The following is a 23,639-nucleotide window of genomic DNA, read 5'->3' as shown; positions in this document are numbered from 1 at the left end:
CATTTAGTGCTTGTAAGGAGCCTTAGATGTTGGTTATGTACATTTTCAGAGGTATTCAAAGCTGATGAGCATGTTGCACATGACAATCTGATCACCCTAAAGAATTTCAGAAGTACTTGCTTTGTTGTTGTTTTGATCAGATTGCGAGTTTAATATTTTCAGCTGTGCTGCTTCTTTCTTCTCTGTTCTGGTAACCTAGAACCCTACAGCTAACCCAGGGCATGCGAGCTCACCCGCAAGACTTGCAAAGCGGGTGATAGGTTGTGAGATCGGATGTTGCGGGCAGTAGCAGTGTCCCAAGACAAGATGGAGTCTTTAGTGTATTTTTCTGCGTGCGTAATGAATGAACTATGGCTGATAAGGTGAAGGGGAAAGTTATTGAAACTAAAGGAATTTGGATTAAGAACCTACCCGCTTAGGCAGATTGCACGTTGGAGAGGCTCTAATTTTATGCCTTTTCAATTTGGGATCAAATTTAGTTTTCTAACGGAGTTCTTTTACATGGTTATGGAAGGCCGAGCCCGGCCTTCTGGCTTTTGCTCCAATTTTAAACGAGTCTTCCTTTAGTGGACGATAGAATTGATATTATGTGAATTAGTCGGATATGAACACCTTTATCAAGAGAATAAAACAAAAAAAACAAAAAACATGGCCGGTGTGAAGAAGGGGCTCCTCCAATCTCCTTCTTGCACTTATTTATTTCACATTTTCAAACTTAAAAATAATATAAATAAAAAATATTTTTTTGATTTTTGCACCGTTTTCAAACAAGATCTATATTGCATATTTTTAGATTTTAATAAATGTATTATTTTTGAACTTGAAATTATTTTTTTAAAAAATAAAAACTTATTTGACGGGGTTAAGCAAAATTCAGCATAATCTTTAGCCAGGTTTTCTGAACCCTCTACTGTCAAATGAGTCAAACGAAGATAAAGCTTTGGCAAATGAGTCAAACGAGCTCAGCAGTAAATTGTTTGAATATATTGGTGAAGTTCTCTGAGTCAATGGAATTGAATTCTCTCCTGTGGTGTTTATATACTTGCAGGATTGGACGGTCCAATTCATGTAGTTTTCGGGCCCTTCTCAAACCCACCTCAAAAATCGAGAGTATTCATTTCTTAAAACTCGTCGAGAACATTAATTACACCAAAAAAATCACATTGATCAGATATAATTTCATATAATTGTGGAACGCACTATTATTATATCTTCAGATAAATAACTTAAACTAGTTTCAATCTAGTGTTGCAACCCCTTTATTTTCAAAATCAAATCGAATGTCATTGGATACATAATTTTGACGTGATTATCATTCTCAACGAACTCTTATATATGAACGGTCATGATGATCAAGTCAAGGTGAACTTAAGAGAAGGGCCAAAAATTACTTGAATTCAACCCTCCAATTTAATGAAAATCGAGAACAGGGTGGACTACAAACTTTATTGCCAGCAAGACTAACTTTTACTGTTTAATATTTTACCGTCCGTTTCAACAATTAATGATCTAAAAGTTTTTTACTAAAATTCGGATAAAGGGTGAAATTGAGAACCATGAGGATTCGGTGAATGTTAAACAGCAGAGGCAGACTTTCTGCTCGAGTAGGCTGGCTGGTGGTAGTTCAGCCGCAAATTCACTGAAACTAGACCACGTCGCCTTATCCACACCCACACAAACTACTACTTTCATCTAGACGACAAATTCCAATTCAGATAACACACTGACAACCCACCACCATCAAATCTTCATTCTTCTCTCTCCTCCCCAAACCAAGAAACCAAGAAAATGCACTAGTTCTAGTGAGAGAAAGTACCTACATACATACACAGAGAAACAGAGAGAGAGAAAACAAACATGTCAGTAGCTTCATCTCCATTCCCAAACATCCGTATCTCAACTTCCTCGTCCTCTTCCTCCTCCTCATCTTCTAGCTTCAGATTCTCTGCACCGAAACCCGCCACACTTACCGTGCGCTGCTCCCAATCCGACGGCCCTATCAGAAGACCCGTTGCCCCTACTCCACCCACCACTCTAAAACCCGTTCCTCCGTCGCCGCCGCCGCCTCTTGTAAAGCCGTCGCCGCCTTCGTCGGCGGCGGCTGCCCCGCCGGTTGCGCCGCCTAAGCCTGCGGCGGTGGTGGAGGTGGAGGGTAAGGGTGTAATTACGTTGGAGTTTCAGAGGCAAAAGGCTAAGGAGCTTCAGGAGTATTTTAAGCAGAAGAAGATTGAGGAAGCTAATCAAGGACCTTTCTTTGGGTTCATTCCCAAGAATGAAATTGGCAATGGAAGGTAAAATCAGTGATTTACCCTAATTGATTGTTTTGTTAATTATGCAATTGATTTTCCTTTTGGTGTTGTTTAAGATTTTTAAATTTTGCAAATGGGTGTTTGGAATTCAATTGTGAAATTGGAAAATGTTAGGTGTTGCCATTTTGCCCCTTTGTTATGCTGTTGAGATAATTCAGGAAATGCAAAAGGAGAGTATACCATGTGTTACACCCATAAATGAAAATGCAAAAAACAGCCCATTAGGTTGGCAATAAGACAAGAAAATGACAAAAGAAATACAATTTTCTATATGTTAAAAGTGCTTTGAAAAGTGTTAGAAGGCATCGAAAAGTTTTTTTTTTTGGGTATTCTTCTTGACTGATTGACAACCAGTAGCATAACCGCATGATAAAACAAACTTTACAACCATTTCCTTTTTGGTAATCCATAATTCTATTGAAGAACCCAAACAAGAGACAAAGAAGGCATACCTTCTGGATTACCAAAGATAATCGTCTACTACTATGAGGTAAAGGATGATGTAAGCTTAAGAGGAATTTGCCAAGAATGGGAGTATAAGGCAAGATTGAGAGGGGAGGCCCTAATATAAGAGAATTGCCAACCCTTTACCCTAACATCAAACCTAATCACTCAAGTAATATGCTAAGTTTGGGGAGTTTGTCAGTTTCTGTGGGATTAGCATTACTACTGTTGAATAACTTGGATTGGGCACTATTGGTGTGGAAAATTTATTCATGTTGGTGTCCAAGTAGTGATCAATCGGAACTTCAAGGCTCCCAAGACATTAAAAATCAAAACTTCAAGATTTTCTTAAAAGTCTGAATGGTGCCTTGGTCTATATGCTAGTGGCCAAAGCAATATAACTTACAGTTCTAATTTGCAATTTCGTGGCCAATTCTGTCTTTGGTTTAGATGGCGTCATGGTGGCGAAATTCCTGCCTAAAGTGAGAGTTGTAGTGTTTAATGTTGTTTACACTATGCAGTACCAAGGTAGCAGTGGTTTGAACTTCACTAATCAACAAATGTAGCATAGTTTCCTGGCAGAAAAAAATTACAGCTTTTTCAATCACGGACCATTAGTTTTTTGCACTTGCTTACGTTTCTGTGGAAACAAATCAATCTGGGAAAGGTAAGCATTGTCAAGTAGAAACAAGGTCTTACAGCACGACTCTTTCATTGGTCCGCAAAATGTTTACTTTAGATTGAAATGAAACAGGAAACAGTCAGCTATGATATGCCACCACAGACAAAATTTAAGTACAAGAAATGATTAAATGAGTTAGATAGTAACCAAGAAATTTGAAGTTAGTTCATGAACAATAGCGTATGAAATCAACACGCACTTTTTTGGCTTCCAATATGAAGTGACCCTGTGGAGTATGGTAGATGATAGAAACTACTGAAATGTTAAGCTGTCAATATCTAAAGAAAATTAGCAGGCTTGGAATTATTTGACTTCCGGATCATGTTTTTGTAGTTGCTTTCCTTTATTGTATTCATGATAGCTTTTTAAGTAACATGGGGCACTCGCGCTCCCTGGATTTCTGTGTCTCTTTCATGGCTTGGGTTTTTTATGCTTGAAGATTCAATATACTGAACTGAAGTACTTTCTTAGCATGTTGCGTGACATTTCCATCAACACTAGCTGAATTTGTAACTTTGTTGTTGTGTCCTAGTGTTTGGGGGTTCAAGAAAACTGACGTGTATGGATTACCTACACTTTTGGTCATTGTTTTTTTTTTGAATCATTACAAAGAATCGTGATCTGAGTAATTTCAAACCATCACTTGAATAATTCCCATTGTGGATGGATATTCACAGAGCATGTATAGTTTGGTTTTGCCATGGAAAGTTCTAAAGTTCTATTGCTGATTTCCTCTGCCAAAAATTCTTCAAATAAATCTTTTCATATTCGAGTTTAGTCAATCAAATTCCTGATATATGACTTTTGCATCTAAACAAGAATTTAGATACTAATACTCTTGAGTGTCCACTCATTTTCTTGATCTGGGTTTGGTTTGGTTTTGTTTTCTATTACGAGCAGATGGGCAATGTTTGGTTTTGCTGTTGGGATGCTGACAGAGTACGCAACAGGCTCGGACTTTGTTGATCAAGTGAAGATCCTTCTCTCGAATTTTGGGATTGTAGACCTCGAATGAGTTATCATCTGTTTGGCCCCCAATTCTTCATTTGCTCTGTGTTTGATGTAATTTGCTGTACTTAAATCCAATGTCTCACCCGCCACTTTTTTGAGTACATCCTGTTCCATCTTCTTTTGCCTGTATCCTCATCTCACTTATATAAAAGAATTTGAAGAGAGATCTTTTGGTGCACTTTGGTCAAACCTCTTGATGTCACCAGTTTCATAGATACAACTAAGCTTCGTTTAAGTTGTCAAATTTTGTTAGTGTGTTACGGGACCAAAAAAGTGATAGTCGGATCCAATTTTGTGTGTTAAGAGTTTGTTAATTTGAAGAATAAAACGAGTGCTGCATTTATGTGTTACAGTGTGGTAAGTCTATACAATACTGAAGGCAATTATGTATAGATGGATGTGGTGGATCTTATTAGTTCCTCTTTGAGCGCTCTCGCGAGGGACACAATGAGATGAATGGCACAGAAGAAATCGAGAATCGCAACTGAATATGGATCGCGGAAAAGCAAAACAACATTCTTGTAATCTATCAATACAAGATACAAGTAAGTGTAGTTGGCCTTCAACCCCTCCAGGTGTATATGTCTCTCCAAAGAACAAGACCGTATTGCACAGTTACAATATGCGAATCAGTTGCGTGCTGTTAAACCCAACGGTGAACGGTGCGTGCTCATGCAGGAAAATAATGTATTTGTTTTGGATTTACAATTGATCGATCTCTCCTTAATTTGAAAATCCTATTTCTGACCCAAACGGGCGACTTTGCGGCCATGTGATTATACATTGCAGCAATGAGGTAAAAAGTTGCGGCCACCACTCTTTCGTTTGCGGCAATGACTCCTAAGTTTGCAGCCGGAATTTATTACTTTTTTTTTGCCTAAGTTTGCGGCTGGATTTTATTACTTTTTTTAACATTGCGGTCCCGTTTACCACTATTTTTCATTTCAAGAAAACTAGTAACATTTCCCTTTCATTTTCCTCTCAATTTTGTCCCATCTTGTTTGAAACTTGAGGAAAATGGGGAAAAAAGAAAGAAAAGAAAATGGCATAGTAACACAACACCCCTCCATTCTTGTATTGTTGCAAACTAAACGAAACACCCATTTTTCCTCAAGGATTTCACCAGAAAGAAAAAAAAAACAACTTGGGTTCAAGAGACATCAAGAATTTCATAAAGCTAGCAAGAACTCATCTTCTTCCGATATTTTATATAAATGAGTAAATATCACTACACTGCTATTCAGGTTTGGTATTCCGGATTTTGGTTAAAATCTAGATTTCTCTCATAGTCATTGGATTGTATTTTCAATGGTTAAATTTTGCCTCGTGGCTGTAAACTTTTGCATCATGGCCACAAAATTTTGCATCGGGACTGCAAAATTTGAGCATCATAGCCGCAAACTTTTACATCATAACTGCAAACTTTAGCGTCCTGGCCGCAACATTTTAGATCATAGCCGCGTACTTGAATATGTTGGCAGCAAGGTCGTGTCTTAAGGCCGCAGGTTTGTTTGTAAAACCCAAGGGAAGACCCAGGTAACAAACAGCTCTTCTTCGTTTCTCTTAAAACTTGGTTTACTTTGGGGCTTCTTCCTCCCCCCTCTCTCTCCCTCATGCAGTTAGGGATCCTCTCTTTCTTTGTCGCACGAAGTTAGGGCTCGATCAGCTGCACTCCCTTTCGATTAGGGCACCAATCTGGTTCTCTCTTTCTCTCTCTCTCTCTCTCTCTCTCTCTCTCTCTCTCTCTCTCTCTCTCCATTCTTGTATACGTGTAGACACATGTTTATATCTATCGTTTCAGTGCAATGGATGGGCACTTGCCGCACTTCAAACCAGGATGAATGGTCCAATTTTTTTATCAAATTTTGGTATCCGTCTTCGAAATTAAATTAAATGAAATCAGGCTACATAGATGATACAAAATCAATTTTTTTCCGAAATCATGAGGACCCTTTTTGTATCTCTTGAAACATTTGCAACTTACCGTCCTGTGACTCCTATTACGCAATAGCTGTTTGTTAGATTTTCAAGCTGAAATTATAATTAGTAGTTGAAGTTTTGAACTTAAGAACTCTTAACACACTATTTTAGTGTGTAGCTGAGTCCAATTGATTGGGATGTAAGGCTCGGTTTGGTTGGGGTTTGGGTTACTCTTTTAGCATGTTTTTTTGAATTTACATCTGTAACTTTGGAATGTAAAAACTGGTATATTTCAACTCCGACTCCCAATATGCAACTGTTAGTTGTGAGAATGGTGATCAACAAAGGTGTTTCTTTACATGTCACTTCTACAGGCCACATGTTTACGAATAGTAAGAGACAAGAGGAGCGAACCGGAAAATATGGAACTCCAAGGCTTCAATATCTTCAGGTGAACTCCTTGGCTCTTCCGATATTTTTGTATAGTATTAAGTTATCTCCTCTCATGATTTCTCTCTTTATTGTTGTTAAACACTGCTGGATCATCATTCGTCGAGTGCTCTGTTAGCTTTTCTTATTGAAACTTTGTGTTGATGAATCAAAACAATGGAATGTATTTTTATTGCTAATGTTGTTATGGTATTAATAGATGAGCATACATCCCATATACAGCGATTAAGTCTGCTTCTTGAATTGAACTAATTATTTTGAACTGATTTGTGCATACCGATGCTCTGGACTATCAATGAAGAAAGCATGGTAATGTGCACATAAATTGATTTGAGTCTCTAGGCCTGCCCTCTCTGATGCCATTTGGCTTTGATTTGAGGGCATGGTTTTACAACAAAACGTCCTTGTAGCTCCTCGGTTCTTGGAGGTTTAGGGGGGCCACTGTTTTAGTGGTATTCTGAGAGCAGCCACTTTGTGCATATATTGCCAAAGGTTAGGTCTGTCTCCAATCATCCCCCGCCCATACCCCCAATGATTGGGGACTAGATGGGTTATGTTATGTTGTTGTTGTTGTATTTTGAACTGACTAAGAGTCTAATACAAGTACATTTCATGCGAGATACATGATGTAGGACGATGCTAGTGTTCTACAATTAGTAGGTCTTCATATTTTTCACCAACATCATTTTCTACATCCTATTCCAGGAGTTGGTGACTCAGTTTCAGAGTTCAACTAGCGAAGGTATGCTACATCAATTTGTGATTCGGTATTTTTTCATGTGTATCATCTTTGTTGTATCTATAACTTTAAACCATCTTGAATTGACTTCAATTTTCTAAAGTATAAGGGTTGACATCTTGCAATTTACAAACTGTGGGTTTGGCATAGGCTTGAGGCACTCTTGACTATAGAAATTGAAGCCAATCGTCTGATTATGTGAATGACGTCTTCTGTGTGGTGACTGGATGCGTAAACTTTTTTATCCGATCTTGCTTGTCAAACTTTCAACTCTTACCATCTAATGTAAGTAATTGTTGCTTGTGTTTACAGAATCGAAAGAGAAGATAGTTGCTAATTTGTCAAACTTTGCGTACGATCCTTACAATTATACCTTCCTACGCCAGGTTCAGAATCCGTGAATGAATGGTGAACAATTTGTGATTTAACACCCGATATCTGCCACATTATGAACAACTGTTTGTTATTTTAAACAGCTCAATGTTTTGGAACTTTTCTTAGACTGCATAACCGAACCAAATGAGAAGCTTGTGGAATTCGGCATTGGAGGGATCTGCAATTCTTGTGTTGGTAGGCCAAAGATCAAAACTCTCTGCTGGATGCTACATTGTTACTGTTAGGCCATGTTTGGTAACCAGTGTGGGTGGGGGGATTGGACAACAAATCCTGTGGCCCATTGATCCGGTGTTGACTAGTTGTCTGGCAGGACTGTGAATCTCCCAAAAATTTGGGGGGGGGGGGGGGGGGGGGGGGGGGGGGGGGGGGCTGTGATCCAGTGTTTGGTTTGTGGGTGTGTTGCTATAACAATTCATATACAATCCTACCTCCAACCAAACAACCAACTTCACTAGAAATCCCTCTTCACTACCAATCTCCTCCTCACTATCAGTCCCTTCCAACCTATAACATGCATCAAATGAGGCCTTAATATACAATTTTTCTCAGGGATTCTTATCTAATTTCATATTGAGTGCTTAGTTCATGTTGCTTACTTGCTTGTGCCTCCATGTTTCTAAACTATTGCATTTTCTCTGCAGACCCAGAAAATGGAGCAATTATCAGTCAATGTGGTGGGATTCCTCTTATCATTCAATGTTTATCAAGTCCTGTCAGAAACAGTGTAAGAAGACTATTCTTTTTCATGTTTTACCTCAACACATTCGATTGTCGCTCGCAGATCATGCTGTCACTCAAATTTGTATCTAATGGTTCCCTTATCTTTCATTGTTGACGACTAACAATAGTATCAAAATTTGGACGGTAAAAGAGGGGAAGGTGGTTTGGTGGTGGTGGGGCCGGGGGGTGGGGGGTGTTTTACAGAGTACTTGATTCCAACATGAATCAGTAACTCAACGAAGGTGGATAGCTTGGTCTAATGAGAAATAAACTCCCTCTTTAGTTAGTCTATTCAAAATCATTAGCTAGTTCGTCAGGGATATTTTTGTCGAATTAGACAGTAGCTCTCATTGTATATTTATGTTGATGGAGTAACGTGTTCAGTTTGCATAGAAATTATCTTCATTTTTTTGTTTATGTCGGTTAAATTGTAGGTGAATTATGCTCTTGGGGCTCTGTACTATCTCTGTAATGAGTCAAACAAGGAAGAGATATTGGTGCCCGAGGTGGTGGATGTCATCAAAAGGTATGCTGCGGCTGGTGCAGTTAGTGTAAGCTTTTGTAATCTAGCTCAGGCATTTCTTGATAAGCACTTCTGCTGAACGCAATTGACTGATGAAGCCTTCTTTTTCTGTCACCCTATGCTATCGTTCATATGCAAGATTGCCTTTTATTATTTTATTGATCAAGAATCTTTTGTTGTTGCTTCCGCATTCATATCATCTTAAACATGTGTAGTTGCTTTGCCATACCTTTTTTTTTCTTTCTGTCATTGAACTTACTGTTGTTTTTGTAACAGTTTTAGCCTCCACAGTGGTATTTGATGAAATTGACTAAAATAGCCACACTTTGTTCTTACTCTTTTCTTGGTGGTGGTGCTGAGCCTAGCTTTCTCGGAGGCTGCTGTCAGCAAGACCCTTGTGGATGGTCTTTTTCTCCCCCTGAATACTAGACTAAGGAAGATAATAGAGAGTTCTCAACTTCAGGGACGATCAACAAATTATTTTTGATGTAGTTACTTCGACAACCTTGACAGACAAGATAAGATTCAAGGGACGTCGTCAGTTTAAGTTGGATGAGTAATATAAACTCGAGAAAATTTTCAAGTGCTAAGTACATAGTTAAGAAAGAATACATCTCAGTAAATAAAAATAGAACAGGGGATTATTAGGTCTATTTGTTCCATGTACATTATTTGACATCCCTGTGGAGTTCTTGTGGTTGTGGGTGAAAATTTTCAAATAGGTTTCGAAATGCCATCACCAACTAATCTGGTGCCTGCGGTTTGCCAACCATAAAAATGGTAGAGTGCATATATGCTAGCCAACAACAGTAATCTTTTACCTTCTGCTTGTTTGGTAGGTTTTGACATAACATGGCATGTCTGATTGGACTCAAAACTGGTGAAAGTTGAACGAATTTAACTTAATTAGTTGCATAGTGTCATGCGTGGTGAGGGTAGTGAAACCCGGCCAAACTTCTGTGCACGCATGCTCCTACTCTAGTGCACATGCTCCCTAAATAGCACTCGACTTCAAAGTCTCAAAATTCTTTGAGGAGTACCAAGGACATGTCGGTGACTGTTGATTGAAAGTGCCTGGCTATATATTATGTGCTAACCTAGCTGCTTCTGTGTTATCCTTTCTCCTCATTCAAAGAGCATAGTAATAACTGGTGTGGACGATGTAAACCTTTGTTTCGTACTTTCTTTCCCTGTTGTTGCTTTATGCTTCTTCGTGTTATATTGTGTGTTTGATTTGTTGTCCAACAAGGGGTATATTTTTTCAGCTACCATGGTTCAGCTCCACAAGAGCATAAATGTTTCTGCAGGTCCAGGGCTTGGGAAAGTAGCGACCTGTAGGTGGGGCTGATAAATGAACTTAACTGCATGAGTTTGAGCTTGTGTTCGCTCGTTAAAAGCTCGTTCGATGTTAGTTTGTTACTTAAACAACTCAAGCTTTAACATTTTGTTGAGGCTCGTCAAGCTTTGAAACCAAGTTCGAACAAGTTATTGGCCCTATTTGTTAGCACTTATAAGTTAGCTTTTTAGCTTGTACAACTATTTGTTATTTTTAATAAGTTGTAAAAGAAAAGTTTAACCTGTTTGCTTGAATAAGCTGTCAAATAGTTTTTTATAACCAAATGTCTAGATTGCCCTTAAAACTTAAGAGTATCTTGTGTAATTGAAGGAAAAGGGCTGGCATTCTTTTGTCCATTTATGTTTTTAAGTTTTAACAACTTTAATACGCTTTAAAAAAGCTTCAAATTGGAGCCTAAAATAATCTAGCTTGTTTGGGTCAAAGAAGCTAGCAAAGCTAAATAAGTGATTATTCAAAAATTGTTAGCACCCTTCATTAGTATTTTTATAAGTTAGATTACAAATGATAGCAAACGGGGCCATTGTTTGGCTTTTCCGAGTTACGATATCTAGAAAATTAAAGCCACTCAAGATTGGCTCGATTAAAATTCATTTAAGATCGACTCTCCTTAGAAAACCTCTTGTTTAGGGCTTCGGGAAGACAACTCCAAAACAAGCACAATTGGAGAGCGCAATGCAATTGGGCTAAATTTCCTTCAGTCATTCCTATTAAATTGTTCCATTGGAGTTCGTACAATCTACTTCTTTTATGATCTCGTTGGAAACTCAAACCATACAAACCTTTTTTGAATATATTTTTAAAGTTCATTAAGTTTTCAAACCGAGCTTGAACAAATAGTTGCTCGGCTTGCTCATTAGCCCTACCTGTAGGGCCCTTGCGCCTCAAAATTTTGTTCCTCTTATATATCTTATGTGAGAATTCTCTTGAAATCTGTCTTTGTCTCTTTAAAAGTGCTGATAAATAGTTCCATCACATTTGGTTGTATGCAAAACACATCAATTACATTGCTAAAGGACACCGTGTTACAGGCGGAAATTAAGAAACACTCCATCAATCAGTTGAACTGAACTTATATACAACATAACCAGCTACTACTTATTTTCAGAGTTCTTATTCAAAGCAGAAGCACGTAAACACATGAAGAAACAAACACACATAGAACACTGCGACCTTATAGTTCCGCATGGGTCTCGTAGTCCTCTTCCACTGGAGACACCAATTTTGGGTTATTTGAATTCGATACGGAGCAATTTGCGCGAATCTCTCCTTCCTTGCCTGTCAACACGCTCAACTGCCCCATCTTTATCATCGCATGCACAAACTTCTCAAAAAACAGTTCCTGATCCTCAGCAAAGCTCTCAACAATTCCCCTAGTCCTTTTATCCGTGTACAAATCCTGGTCCGACGTAAACAGGCCTTCTCTGTTCACCAAATCAACATAGTACTTGTTATCAAATGTGTTTGGAGTCCTAATATCCAGATGGGCGGTGTTTGTGGAATTTTTTTCTGGGCAGATTTCTTTGAGGTCATCAGCAAAGATTGGGTCCATGGTTGGGTCTTGAGTCGGGAAAAGCCGACCAAAAAAGGAGCCACAGTGGCCGCGTCCAATGGTATGGGCGCCGCTGAGGGCCACCACATCGGTGGCATCGAATTTCTTGGTGGCAAGAGAGGTGAGGAGGAAACTGGCATTGGAGTTCGGTGAGGGAATGTTGGCTAGGACTTCTGCCTGTGTTGCGAAGGTGAGTCTGTCCCTTCTTCCCAGGGGGACATTGTATTCAGGCCCACCCGACTGCAGTTGCAAGAAATGAAATGATCATCAGGACAAGGAGATTGACTTGAATTAGGTGGCTAGGTGCGCAAACACAAACAAAATATGATGCACAGTGACAGATCTAAGAAGCACAGATACGGTGTATGGAACTTAAACCACATGAAAAGACACATTATTTTTAAAAAATAAATAAAATTAGGACATTGACATAACAGGGACAGATTGAATGTAAAATTCGCTGCAGGTATACTGTATAAAGATCAGAAACACTATTTTGATCAACTTAGGATAAAAGACAAAGGAAATAAGCATTCATGGATTTTCGATTCTGACCAAGTTTTAAGTATTGCGTTCTCACATCTTAATGTGTCTTTAACATGTCCTACTGAATAACAATACTATTAGAAAACACATTAAAGGCTTGTTTTACTGGTGTCCAAAGCATTTCGTGTTGTGTGCATATCTCACACGTGTTGAAAACAGATACGTGAGACCTATAGACTTGTCTGTGCTTATGATGCAGGGATAGCAAGGTGAAAGATTTTAGATCCAGGATCCTAGGGTAGGAGAGCAGAACAGGATCTGACCCCAGGACATCAACTGTCGGGAAAGGATGAGCCCAATAAAATGTATAGAGCTCGCATAGGGAAAGCCGGAACGCATGTTCGATTTTGTGCAAGAATTAGTGAGAAAAGTTGGTGAACTGGGCTCATTTACCAGGTAAACAGCTTCGCGTGCAGCAAGAACAGTAATATCAGCGCAGGAGACGACCCTACCGCACTGCTTGTGAATGAGTTCACGGAGGTCATTGATGATCTCGAATGCCTCCGGCCTCAGGCTCAGGTTTGGCGCGGCTTGCTGCTCACTCGGGTCGCTAGTTGTTCCATCAAGTAGCAGTGAACCATCACATCCCTACCATCATATACAGGAAAAATAGTCAAATACTTGGCAATCATGCCATTTAGGCACCCTCCAAAACTAGATTGAGGAAATAGCGATGCGAATACAAGTTTGGATAGATTGGTTTGTAACGAAACTAGTTTTGTGTGAAGCATGAAAAATAAGCATAATCCGAGCAGGTGACAACATTGTTAACCTCCCAGGGTTCCCCAAGCAACCAGGGGCGTCAAGAAGCTTTTGTTCAACTTCTGTGTTGTCCATACAAGACTTGGTGCGTGTTTTTATTGGGCTCTCCGCTTGTGAGTAGTGGCATCGGTCCCCATATTACTACGTTGAATGGTAATAAATTTGAAGCTACTATTGAACAAGTTAAAAAAAAAATTGCGAATCAAACACAGAATCAGTATATAGCACAAGGTAAGCACCTCTACTAACACTGTGAAAGCACAACGTGAGATTTTAAGAATCAGCAAACAAATATTGCATAGTACTGATTTCCCACTGATTGGGTTTTATTGGGCTCCGTTTAGTTGTCGGGAATGTTGTGTGGGAAATTAGTTTCCAAGAAAAGTGAAGTGAAGTAAAGAAAAAAGAAATTTATTTTTCTGTATGTGTTCTCTTGACAAAAGAAATTTATTTTTTTGTATGTGTTCTCTTGGCAAAATTTTTGCAGGAAAACAATAATTCTTTCCTTTTGGCAAAACCTATTTTGCAAGAAAATGTTTCCCAGCGGAAAAATTGAAGCTGTGAGTCCTACACCTTTTTCGGTAACTGAACACAGAAAATTACAGGAAAGTTGATTTTCCTATCCTTTCTCATCATTTCCATAGAATTGAACGGGGCCTCGGTTTCACCAAATGGGGCCATGGAATATGAATATTAAACAACAATCAATTGAAAACAGAACAAAAGGGCATGAAGATTTTATGCTTAAAAAATATGCTTAGAATAAAGAAACTTGTGAGCTTTTGAGAGTTTCGCTGAATGAAACAGATCAGGAAACGACTGTTTTTGAACCTCATTTTTACTTCTTCCTTATCTGCAATGAGAATTGAAAACAGAAAACAGAAACAGTAACCAAAAAGAATGAGCTATGAGGCCACGAGGCCTTTGCCCCAACAACATCAGGGGTGCACTTAAGTGCTAGGAAAAAAGGAGGTCGGGAGTTTAACTATTCTAACAATATTGACTTTCACTGATAGAAAAAAAAAAAAAAAAACGTAGAATAAGCCACGAGACATTAAAAGGTTAGTATTCACCAGAACAAAGCAGTCATGGAACTGAATGCGAAGCAATCCAGCAGCTTGGCCTATGTCCTCTTTGAACACTTTCTTGAGGTGTTTTCTGACAATGTATTCCACATCAGGACACTTATGTTCATAGAAATTCAATGAGAGTCCTTTCACTAGGTGTTCAGAGGAAGGCAGATATGAATTGTAATGAGCCTCCGAAACAGCCAGTAGAGAGGCCAGCAGAAGTGAAGAGATTGCCAAAAGGAGAGAGGCCAAAGAAATAACCTTAGAAAAAGCCATGGGTAAGTTTTGGTTTGTCATCCAAGGCAATCAAGGCACATGATATTTATAGGGGAGATTGCTTGGTGCTGCTCATTGACTCAATTTTTAAATTTTTGAAAAGTCTTTAAGGTTTGGGAAAAACTATTGGGTGGCCTTGGAGCACAGCCACGTGGGAAAACACCCTTCTAGCCTTCTCAATTACAGAGAGTCTACCAATAAGTATATGAACACCAATGTGGTGAGAAAATGGTGGTGGGGCATCGCCACAACCACTGGATAATAGTGAATAACTGGTATTTGTTTGGGCCGTGGAATTTCAACTTTTGAGTTAACAAGAAGGGAAATCCTATTTCACCATTGTTTTATTGATTTTAACCGCCTAGTACTTTATCGTTGGTGTACCCTTCATTTGATTCAGATATATTATTTGTCTCACTCTTGTGCAATCGGTCTTTATTCAAATAGTCGTGTATCTTGCGCACAATGAGTTCTAATGCTTATTACTCCCTCCGTCCTTATTTAATTGTCCACTACAGTTTTGCGTTCATTTTCAACGACTTATATCTCTCAACGTATATTATGTTTTTGAAATCATTGTCTTATAGAAAAAATTAAGATCTATCAAACAAGATCAATATTGCATATTTTTAGTAATAAACGTCGAAGATATAAGCCGTTGAAAATGCACGCAAAGCCTTAATGGACAATTTAGGAATGAAGGGAGTATCAATGAAGTTCTTATTCTTCCATAAAAAAAAGAAAGCACGTGCTTAACTTCGCTAAAAGATAAACATTAGTTATAGTTTACGTGCCACTCGCAATACTAATCCAGTTATTTTATGGGTTGCAATTAATTATATAGACTTGTTTTTCTAGAGTTAGGAATAAAGAAAATTTAACACAAAAGTGTTTCGAAAAAAACTAGTGATTGAGATTCACTTTGATGTGTGTGAGATCCAATCGTCAAAGTAAATCTCAACCACTAATTATTCTTTTCGAGACACTTTAATGTATGAGACCCACGGACGTTGCCGTGTCGGTAACCCCAATTGCCCTTTGTCTCCCCCAAATTTTGAATTGGTAACCCCAATTGTTTACCTTTACCATTTGTTACCCGGTACTGCCGTGTTTTTTTTTTGTTGGTAAACAGTACTGCCGTGTTGGTAACCCCAATTGCCCCTTTGTCTACCCAGCGTTTGAATTGGTAACCCCAATCGTTTGGTAAACAGTACTGCCGTGTTGGTAACCCCAATTGCCCCTTTGTCTACACCAACTTTTGAATTGGTAACCCCAATCGTTTACCATTTGTTACCTAGTAGTACTATACAGGAGGGAGTCGAGCTGCTTGCAAGGGACCGAACTCCCGTCCAGTCTTCCTTTCCTCTAGTCCGGTCTAGTTAGGTCATTTGTGAGCCTTTTTCAGCCCCACGTAGAAGATCGAAATCATTTATTTTTTTAAGAGCTCGCCAAGAACAGTGACTACGTCAAGAAGGCCGGATACCGTTTGGTAAGATTTTTAAATGTATTAAGTTTCATATAAATGTGTTAAATGAGCCGCGATCTAGTGTAGCACACTTTTTTCTCCCAAAGCTTAAGATTTATGCATTTCAAATCTATATCCAACGGTATTCGATCAACGTGATTTTTAACGCGACCAATGTTCTCGGCGAGTTTTAAAAGTGAACGGTTCTCGTCATCGTTGTAAACTTGAAAAAAACCCACAAATAGTCCAAACTGTATCGAAATTAGGATTTCAATTCGAGAAGTTAAAACTAGAGAGAAAATTTGTTGTTGGGTAATTTTAAGAAGTTTATCCCGTTCGGCAGTTGGCTTATTTTTTTGTCCTTATTCAAAAAAAATTCGTATTTATTATTTTTTCGTCAATTTTTTGGGGATTATTGCATCGCCATGAAAAGAGGAATTTAAAAAGTAAAAAATTACGATCGAAAACTAATTTTTTTTGAATAAAGACAAAAATAAGTCAATAATTTTTTTTAGTAAAGACGAAAAAATTGGCTTATTGGCTTATTTTTGTCTTTATTAAAAAAAATAGGTTTCGATCGTAATTTTTACTTTTTAGATTCCTCTTGTCATGACGATGTAATAATCCCCAAAATATTGACGAAAAATTAACAAATACGAAAAAAATTTGAATAAGAACAAAAAATAAACCAGTTGGGTTATTTAGCCGAACGGGGTGAGTAGTATTCAGTCAATTTTTAAAGTTTTGTTGACTAATCTCAAAATACTATTAATATCACGTCATAAAAAACGCGTGGTGTCATATATTCCAAAACAGGTGGCATCAATAAATATTCAAAAGCTGGTTACCAAGAAAAAAAAAATTTTAAAGTTTGGTCAAAAAAATAAATATTCAAAAGGAATAGGCTTCTCAGCAGTTCCCTTTTGGAGGTTGCACTGTACAATTTGGGCTTTTCGGGGATAAGCAATGTTTATTTTGATGATCGAAATTATTCATTTTGTAGAGCTCGTCGAGAACATTAACCGTGTCAAAAATCATAAAAGGCAGGTGCCTATTAATACCTGTTTGAAATGAATTTACCTGTTGTATTAATGGATTTGAGAGATTTGACTCAGTGTGGCTGAACCCCTTTTATAAACCTAAATGCATCTCCGAACTGGTATTAGCCGACATCCAATTTTTATGACTTCCGATAGGGTTAATTTTCTCGATGAGCTTTACCAAATGAATAGTTTTTGATTATTAAAATAAACCCTGATTGTGCCCTCAAAATCCAAACTGTACGGTGCAATCCCCTAGGCGGGACTGCCGAGAAACCACTTCCTATTCAAAAGCACGTGGTATTGATGCCCATGCGTCACTGGTTATGTGATTTGTTTGATTGAATTGGAATTTTTTACTCTAGCTCTAAGATCAAGTTAACTTAGGGCTCATTTGGCTTTAAAAGTGAAACAATAATTTTTTTTTTTGTTTTTATTTAAAAAAAATTTGCATTTGTTAATTTTGAGTCAAAATTTTGTGACTTATTGATTCGTCTTGGCGAGAGGAATTGGAAAAGTAAAAATTTTTGATCGAAACTCATAATTTTTTTCAAAAAGACAAGAATAATTAAAAAAAAAAAGCTGACTTATTGATTTATTTTTGTCTTTATTCAAAAAATTATGAGTTTCGATCAAAATTTTTTACTTTTCCGATTCCTCTCGTTGAGACGAATCAATAAGTCACAAAAATTTGATGCAAAATAAATGAATGCAAATTTTTTTTGAAAAATGACAAAAAAAATAAGTCACTAAACTTTTTAATCCAAACCCACCATTAGTTATTATTATGTAAACAAAAATCAAATTACTATTTATCCATAGTTTTCATCGAAAAGCGTAGCATGATAAAATTCAAACGCAACGTGCTCAGAGTAATCTTGTACACGCATTTCATTGATGTCAATAAAATAAAATGTAATAGAGAGAATCGATATGAAAGCTCCATTTTATATTTGGAAAACAATATTCTTAAAGGGGGTGTTTGGCAACCAGATTTTCGGATTTTTGGATTCCCATTTTCAGATTTTGAGTGTTTGGCAACTGATTTTCAAAATGGATTTTGAGAGAATAGATTTTCGGATTATGGGTTTAGGAGCCAAAAACCAAAATCTGGGTTGGAGGAGTTTTTCGGATTTTGAGTTTCTATTATGAAAATATCCATAATACTCCCTTCATTTTACCAAATTTGGCCCTCCACTTGGCTTTGTTTTTTAACATGAAACAAAGCTTCACTTGCAACAAAACCACCCATATTCTACCATTGTGCATGTTTACCCCTAAAAACTATTCAATAATAAAGTAAACAAAAATTAAACAAAAAAATGCAAGTGACTGTTATAAGAAGACAAAGAGCAATATGGTAAAAATGCAACCCATAATTCATTTTCAACAATCATCTACCAAACACTACTACAATTTCAAAATACATTCTGCACAAATCTTCCAAACACTCTACCTCAAAATACATTCTGGTCATAATCCAAAAAGTCAAAAAGCTAAAAAACTGAAAATAAAAAGCCAAAAATTAGACTCTCAAACACCCCCTACATATACTATAGGGTTTTTTTTTTTTGACATGACATGTAGGCTCCGTTTGTTTTGATGTAAATATTTTATAAAATATTTTTCATGTAAAATATTTTTTCTGAAAACAAACTTCAAACTTTTATTTTCTAGTGTTTGGTTGGCATTTGAAAATATTTTCAGAAATCAATAAAATAGTGTAAAGAGAGATAGGGGGCTTAAATGGTAGAGAGATCTGAGAATATTGGAATTGAACGTGGGTCATGACTGACGATCGAAAAAGCTGAGCAGTGAGAATTGCAGTAGAATGTATCGGGTTCATTTTGAAAAATAATTTATGGAAGATTTAAGGGTAAGTCATTTTCATTCAATTGATGGAAAATGTTTTACAAGTAAAATGTTTTCCTAATTTTTACACAACCAAACACTGAAAAATAGGTAAAACATTTTACTGAAAAATATTTTACGCCCAAACAAACGGAGCCAGTATAGATTGATGTGGGTGAAACTGTATCTTTTTTTTTTCTCCCCTTTTATGTGTCATAATAAAGCTAAAGCGAAAAAGGTAGTCGGCGTGCTTCCCGTCTGCCTGTTATAGTACGTAATACCACAGATATTCGAAATGATCAGATTTTTTTGCAATATTAATTGTAGTGATATATATGACGGACTTAGCTTCTCTGCAGTTGAATATCTGCTGTTTATTTTGATAATTGATGGTTCAAATTTGTTGAAGTATCTTACGGCCGGCCGGGTAAGGTATTATTGACAAAGTAAACTGTTAAAAATACTTTGCGACGATTGCAATTAATTGGACTGTCCCTCAACCAACCGTGGAACGTAGACTAGCAATATTCTATATAGCAAACTCCATTAGTCGTTGTATATTACTTCATAGTCGTTTTACAACATTACTTCACGTTACCTACAAGTGGATATGTACAAAGGAAAATAGGGCATTGGCTAGCTAGTTGTAGTTCCCAAATTGGTAAACAATTACAACTAGCAATAGTGTGAAGAGAATAACTTATTCACGGAGTAAATGTGAATAAGGCCCCGTTCCAGAACACCTTCTTAAAAAATAAGTACTTATTTCACATTTTCAAACTCAAAAATAATATAAATGAAAAATAATTTTTTAATTTTTTTTGCATCGTATTAAAGATTTCAATGAGATCTATCAAACAAGATCCATATTGCATATTTTTAGATTTCAATAAGCCTATAATTTTTGAGCTTGAAATTGCCTTCTTAAAAAATAAAGACTTAAAACCCGTTCTGGAACGGAGCCTAAGTTATTTATGGAGGCGCACAATCTCGATCACTTGTCAGTCTCGGTAATCAATGGTTGAGATATGTTTTTAAAATTTGAGCGATAATAAATATCCCTGACCAATAATAGTTTGTTTTTAATTCGGATCATTCAAAACACTCTTGGACACGTGAAATTGAGCTCCGTAAAGCTTATTCAAATTCACGACTCCTCCGTGAATAAGTTATTCTCGAGTGTGAAAAGGACCTCAGCTGCAGCTAAGTCTCTGTTTAAAAATTATCCCTGACACCATTGACCAAAAGCTTGTGATTGATTTTTAGTTAAACTTTCTTATCATCCAGTTCGATTAATTTACTATGGTATCGAGCCAGGGTTTGGTGGTCTTGACTTGAGATTTAGGGAGGTTTGCTTTCTCCCAGGTTCGATTTTTTTTGCCAGCATTTTTCGGGGTACGCACAAGCGTGTTAGAAGGCCGCGGAAGGAGTTGTTGTCCAAACGAGGTGTGCATAAGCTAGTTCAAGACATCCTGCATTGAAAAAAAAATTAAAAATTTATGGTATCTGAACAGGGCATTCATACACTATCTTCAACGAAATAAAAAATAAAAATACAGAACTTGAATTGTTCCGGCATGGATATTAAAAAATGATATATCAAGTTCTTGTGATCACATGTTAATTATAGTTTGATTAGTATATTTGAAAGTGATGCTTGAAGCTCATATTCCATCACATATTAATTATCTCCCTCCCGAAAACATCGTCCGGTCTGTAAAATTAAAACTTAAAAGAAGTAGGACAGTACAAAAAAAAATCACAAATTTGAACTTTTTTTATCCGCAATTAACTAGACATCGATAAATCAATTTAATTCATGAGAAAGTGAGAAATTTTTTGACCAAAATACATTCACTTTGTTTGGTTTAGATTTTAGAAAGTTATTTTTGAGAGCTGGAGTGGTAATGAGTGGAAAGAGATAGAGAGAGATTTATTGAAAACTGTGCCGAGAGTTAAAAGTTACTCCCAAAATGTCAATCCAAGCAAGGTGATTGTTTTTATTAAGTTTTTATTTTGCAGACCGAATAATCTTTTTCAGACGGAGCAAATATTTCATCACCATTTAGTTGTTTGTGAATTTCTCTCTTGACCTCTGAAGTCTAGAACGAACTCATCCTTTTAAGCAAAAAGAAGAAAAAAAAAATACTATCATCTATCAAATTCCCCTAATTACCACAAATCGGAAACCCGCGTAACCCTGTAGCGCCTCCTGTAGTGCACAATCCGAGCCGTTCAACTCGACAATCAATAGTTCAGATATATTTGTTAACTCTTACCGATAAAAGTATACTTTGACCAGTAGAAGTAAACAACGAATCTGAATCATCGATTGGAGAAATGGAAGATTTGAATGATCACTATACCCTTATAGTGACTTGCTTACGGCAGGGTCCCCGGGTATCCAAGTAATTAAAATAGTATGGTATGAGTGTCCTTAATTAAAAACAATCATGTATCTTTTGGAGGGTGCTTAGAGTCTTTACTCTTTACCGCCCCACGATGTTTTACCAAGTCTTGAATTCGCATGATTTCTTTAATTTCTCTACGCTATCTTCCTAAGTATATACTATTATTAGGTAACTGATCAACACAGCAACCTCTGATAGTCGTTGCAGAGTTTTGCAACTTTGGCTTGGCCTCCCCAAAATTTGTCGAGCTATGCATAAGCTAGCCCAGACATTTAAAAAGACCCTCTTATGATTGTTTTACGAAACTTACAATACATTTCGCATTATCTACAAGTAGTAAAATATGAATCAAATACAGTAATGACAAGACCCTCCAATGGTCATTTTTACGAAACTTACAATATATTTCGCATTATCTACAAGTAGTAAAATATGAATCAAATACGGTAATGACTAAGTTCTAACTTGTGTACGTATACATTTCACATTATCTACAAGTAGTAAATATGAATCAAATACGGTAATGACTAAGTTCTAACTTGGTACCTACACAACTACAACACTGCCTCTTGGCAAAAGTTTGAAAGGGCCTTAGCTGCAGATTAGTCGTCGTTGAAAAATTATCCCAAACGAGCCTTTGAGCAAAAGCTTATGATTGGTTTTTTCAGGTAAATTTTCTTACCATCGTCGACCGACCCCGCGATAAATACATAGAGCATTTGTACCAATCTCTCTAAATTTTGGACCAAATTAGAGAGGAAAAAGCCAATTCATTACTTTAGCTACACACTTTTAAAATGTCTACTACATCAACATCAGACTCTCTATATTAAAACTATCTCATTAAACTATCAGAAAAAGTTGGATACCCATGAGTTAAGTAACATTTCTTACTGAATGCAGGGTGTTGCTGGACCGACTTAAAGCAGAAGTTTGCCATGTGTTTCGAGAGGCCAATCGAAATGCGGATGCAATTGCAAAAGTTAATCTTAGTAGCAGTGATAATAGCCTTATCGTTATTCAGCCAATTCCAAACTGTATTGATCGGATTATCCTAGATGATGTAAGGGGAGTTAAACTCCCCATGACTATGTTTTAATTTTCTGTTTATCTATGCCAGTTCAATTTAAAAATAAATAAATAAATAAATAATGCAATGACCTCATCAATGTACTAGTTACATGATAATAAGCATTCCTGTAACAGAACTCCACTATGGGTACCGAAGGTGATAAAAAAAATAAAAAATAAAATAAAACTAAGGGTACCAACCATGGGGTATCAATAGTGCACCAATGAGTGTGTAGGGTTTAATCTGAGATCTCGTATAAATAATCTAAGCCATTTATTAATTTTAGAGTAATTATTGGAGTTGTCTTGTTTCTTTTTTGATCGGCTTGGAGTTATCTTGTTCAAGATCAGTTCAATCGGATAACAGTAACTGTTTGATCCAGTTTTTCAATTTTTCATTCTGAATGGAAAAAATAAAAGACTAGATCAAGCACTTACAATTTTTCGATTAATTAAGCTGCTTTTTCGAGTGACGATTAGAAAATTTTATTTAATATTAATGGATGATTTGGATAATTCTATAAGACCCCAAAGTGAACCCCACACATGCCCATCGGTATACTCTCGGTACCCTAGTCTGTAATGCCCCGATTTTTGAGATTTTTGAGAAACGTTATCTAAGTATAATACAATTTCATAAATCATTTATTTGGATAAATTGATAATTCAGTCATTACAGGTAATCAAATCTTAAGTTCCGAATTACATTTCTATTGAATTCAGAAGGGAGGGGTACTAAAGTAATCACCACTGCTCGATCTTGACATTCTTCTTCTTTGGCGGTCTGTTCTGCTTCGTACTTCTCCAAGCTATATTAATCTCCATGTCTGTCACCAAAGGCTGGCATAATATGTCAGGGTCACAAAAGTAACACCATGAGCTAATAAACTCAGCAGCCAACTCCTATCCCTATGTCCCTTACACTAGCAAAAGTATCATATAATTTTGTAAATGAAAAATAAAAAAGTTCAACATTTCATCGCACTTAATCAAATCAGTGTACACATAAAATCAAATCAACAAATGAAGTGTTAGCATCTTATTAGA

The 23,639-nt window shown here is 36.9% G+C and overlaps 3 protein-coding genes and 1 non-coding gene across 11 annotated transcripts; 3 read left to right on the top strand and 1 right to left on the bottom strand.

Moving 5' to 3' along the window:
• The first annotated feature begins 1,597 nt into the window (after positions 1-1,597).
• On the top strand, positions 1,598-4,635 carry LOC131306533 (light-harvesting complex-like protein OHP2, chloroplastic). The gene is made up of 2 exons (XM_058332819.1): positions 1,598-2,291; positions 4,336-4,635. Exons 1-2 carry the CDS (start codon positions 1,858-1,860, stop codon positions 4,448-4,450), a joined length of 549 nt encoding a protein of 182 aa, XP_058188802.1. The 5' UTR covers positions 1,598-1,857; the 3' UTR covers positions 4,451-4,635.
• A 1,239-nt stretch (positions 4,636-5,874) lies between these two features.
• LOC131306534 (uncharacterized) lies at positions 5,875-13,251 on the top strand. Of its 8 annotated transcripts, none has more exons than XM_058332822.1 (8): positions 5,875-6,144; positions 6,741-6,817; positions 7,522-7,558; positions 7,868-7,941; positions 8,032-8,125; positions 8,593-8,675; positions 9,106-9,197; positions 9,560-10,784. In XM_058332822.1, the coding sequence occupies exons 2-8, from the start codon at positions 6,746-6,748 to the stop codon at positions 9,621-9,623; spliced, it is 516 nt and encodes a 171-aa protein (XP_058188805.1). In that variant the 5' UTR covers positions 5,875-6,144; positions 6,741-6,745; the 3' UTR covers positions 9,624-10,784. The 8 variants fall into 8 exon arrangements, with proteins under 8 accessions (XP_058188805.1, XP_058188806.1, XP_058188803.1 ...); XM_058332823.1 differs by lacking the exon at positions 9,560-10,784 and adding an exon at positions 12,846-13,251 and having other exon boundaries at positions 5,877-6,144; XM_058332820.1 differs by having other exon boundaries at positions 5,877-6,144; positions 9,106-9,222.
• On the top strand, positions 7,110-7,217 carry LOC131309033 (small nucleolar RNA snoR100). Its single transcript, XR_009194706.1, has one exon. It is a non-coding gene; the product is annotated as a small nucleolar RNA snoR100 (small nucleolar RNA).
• LOC131306532 (peroxidase 12-like) lies at positions 11,487-14,793 on the bottom strand. Its single transcript, XM_058332818.1, has 3 exons — positions 14,482-14,793; positions 13,040-13,234; positions 11,487-12,340 (listed from the first exon to the last, which is right to left on the bottom strand). Exons 1-3 carry the CDS (start codon positions 14,773-14,775, stop codon positions 11,723-11,725), a joined length of 1,107 nt encoding a protein of 368 aa, XP_058188801.1. The 5' UTR covers positions 14,776-14,793; the 3' UTR covers positions 11,487-11,722.
• Between the last annotated feature and the right edge of the window lie 8,846 nt (positions 14,794-23,639).

This window comes from Rhododendron vialii, chromosome 11a (genome assembly GCF_030253575.1).
Source record: "Rhododendron vialii isolate Sample 1 chromosome 11a, ASM3025357v1".
NCBI classification, from domain to species: Eukaryota; Viridiplantae; Streptophyta; class Magnoliopsida; order Ericales; family Ericaceae; genus Rhododendron; species Rhododendron vialii.
Note: the sequence above shows the minus strand (reverse complement) of the source record. Positions and strands in the feature narration are given on the sequence as shown.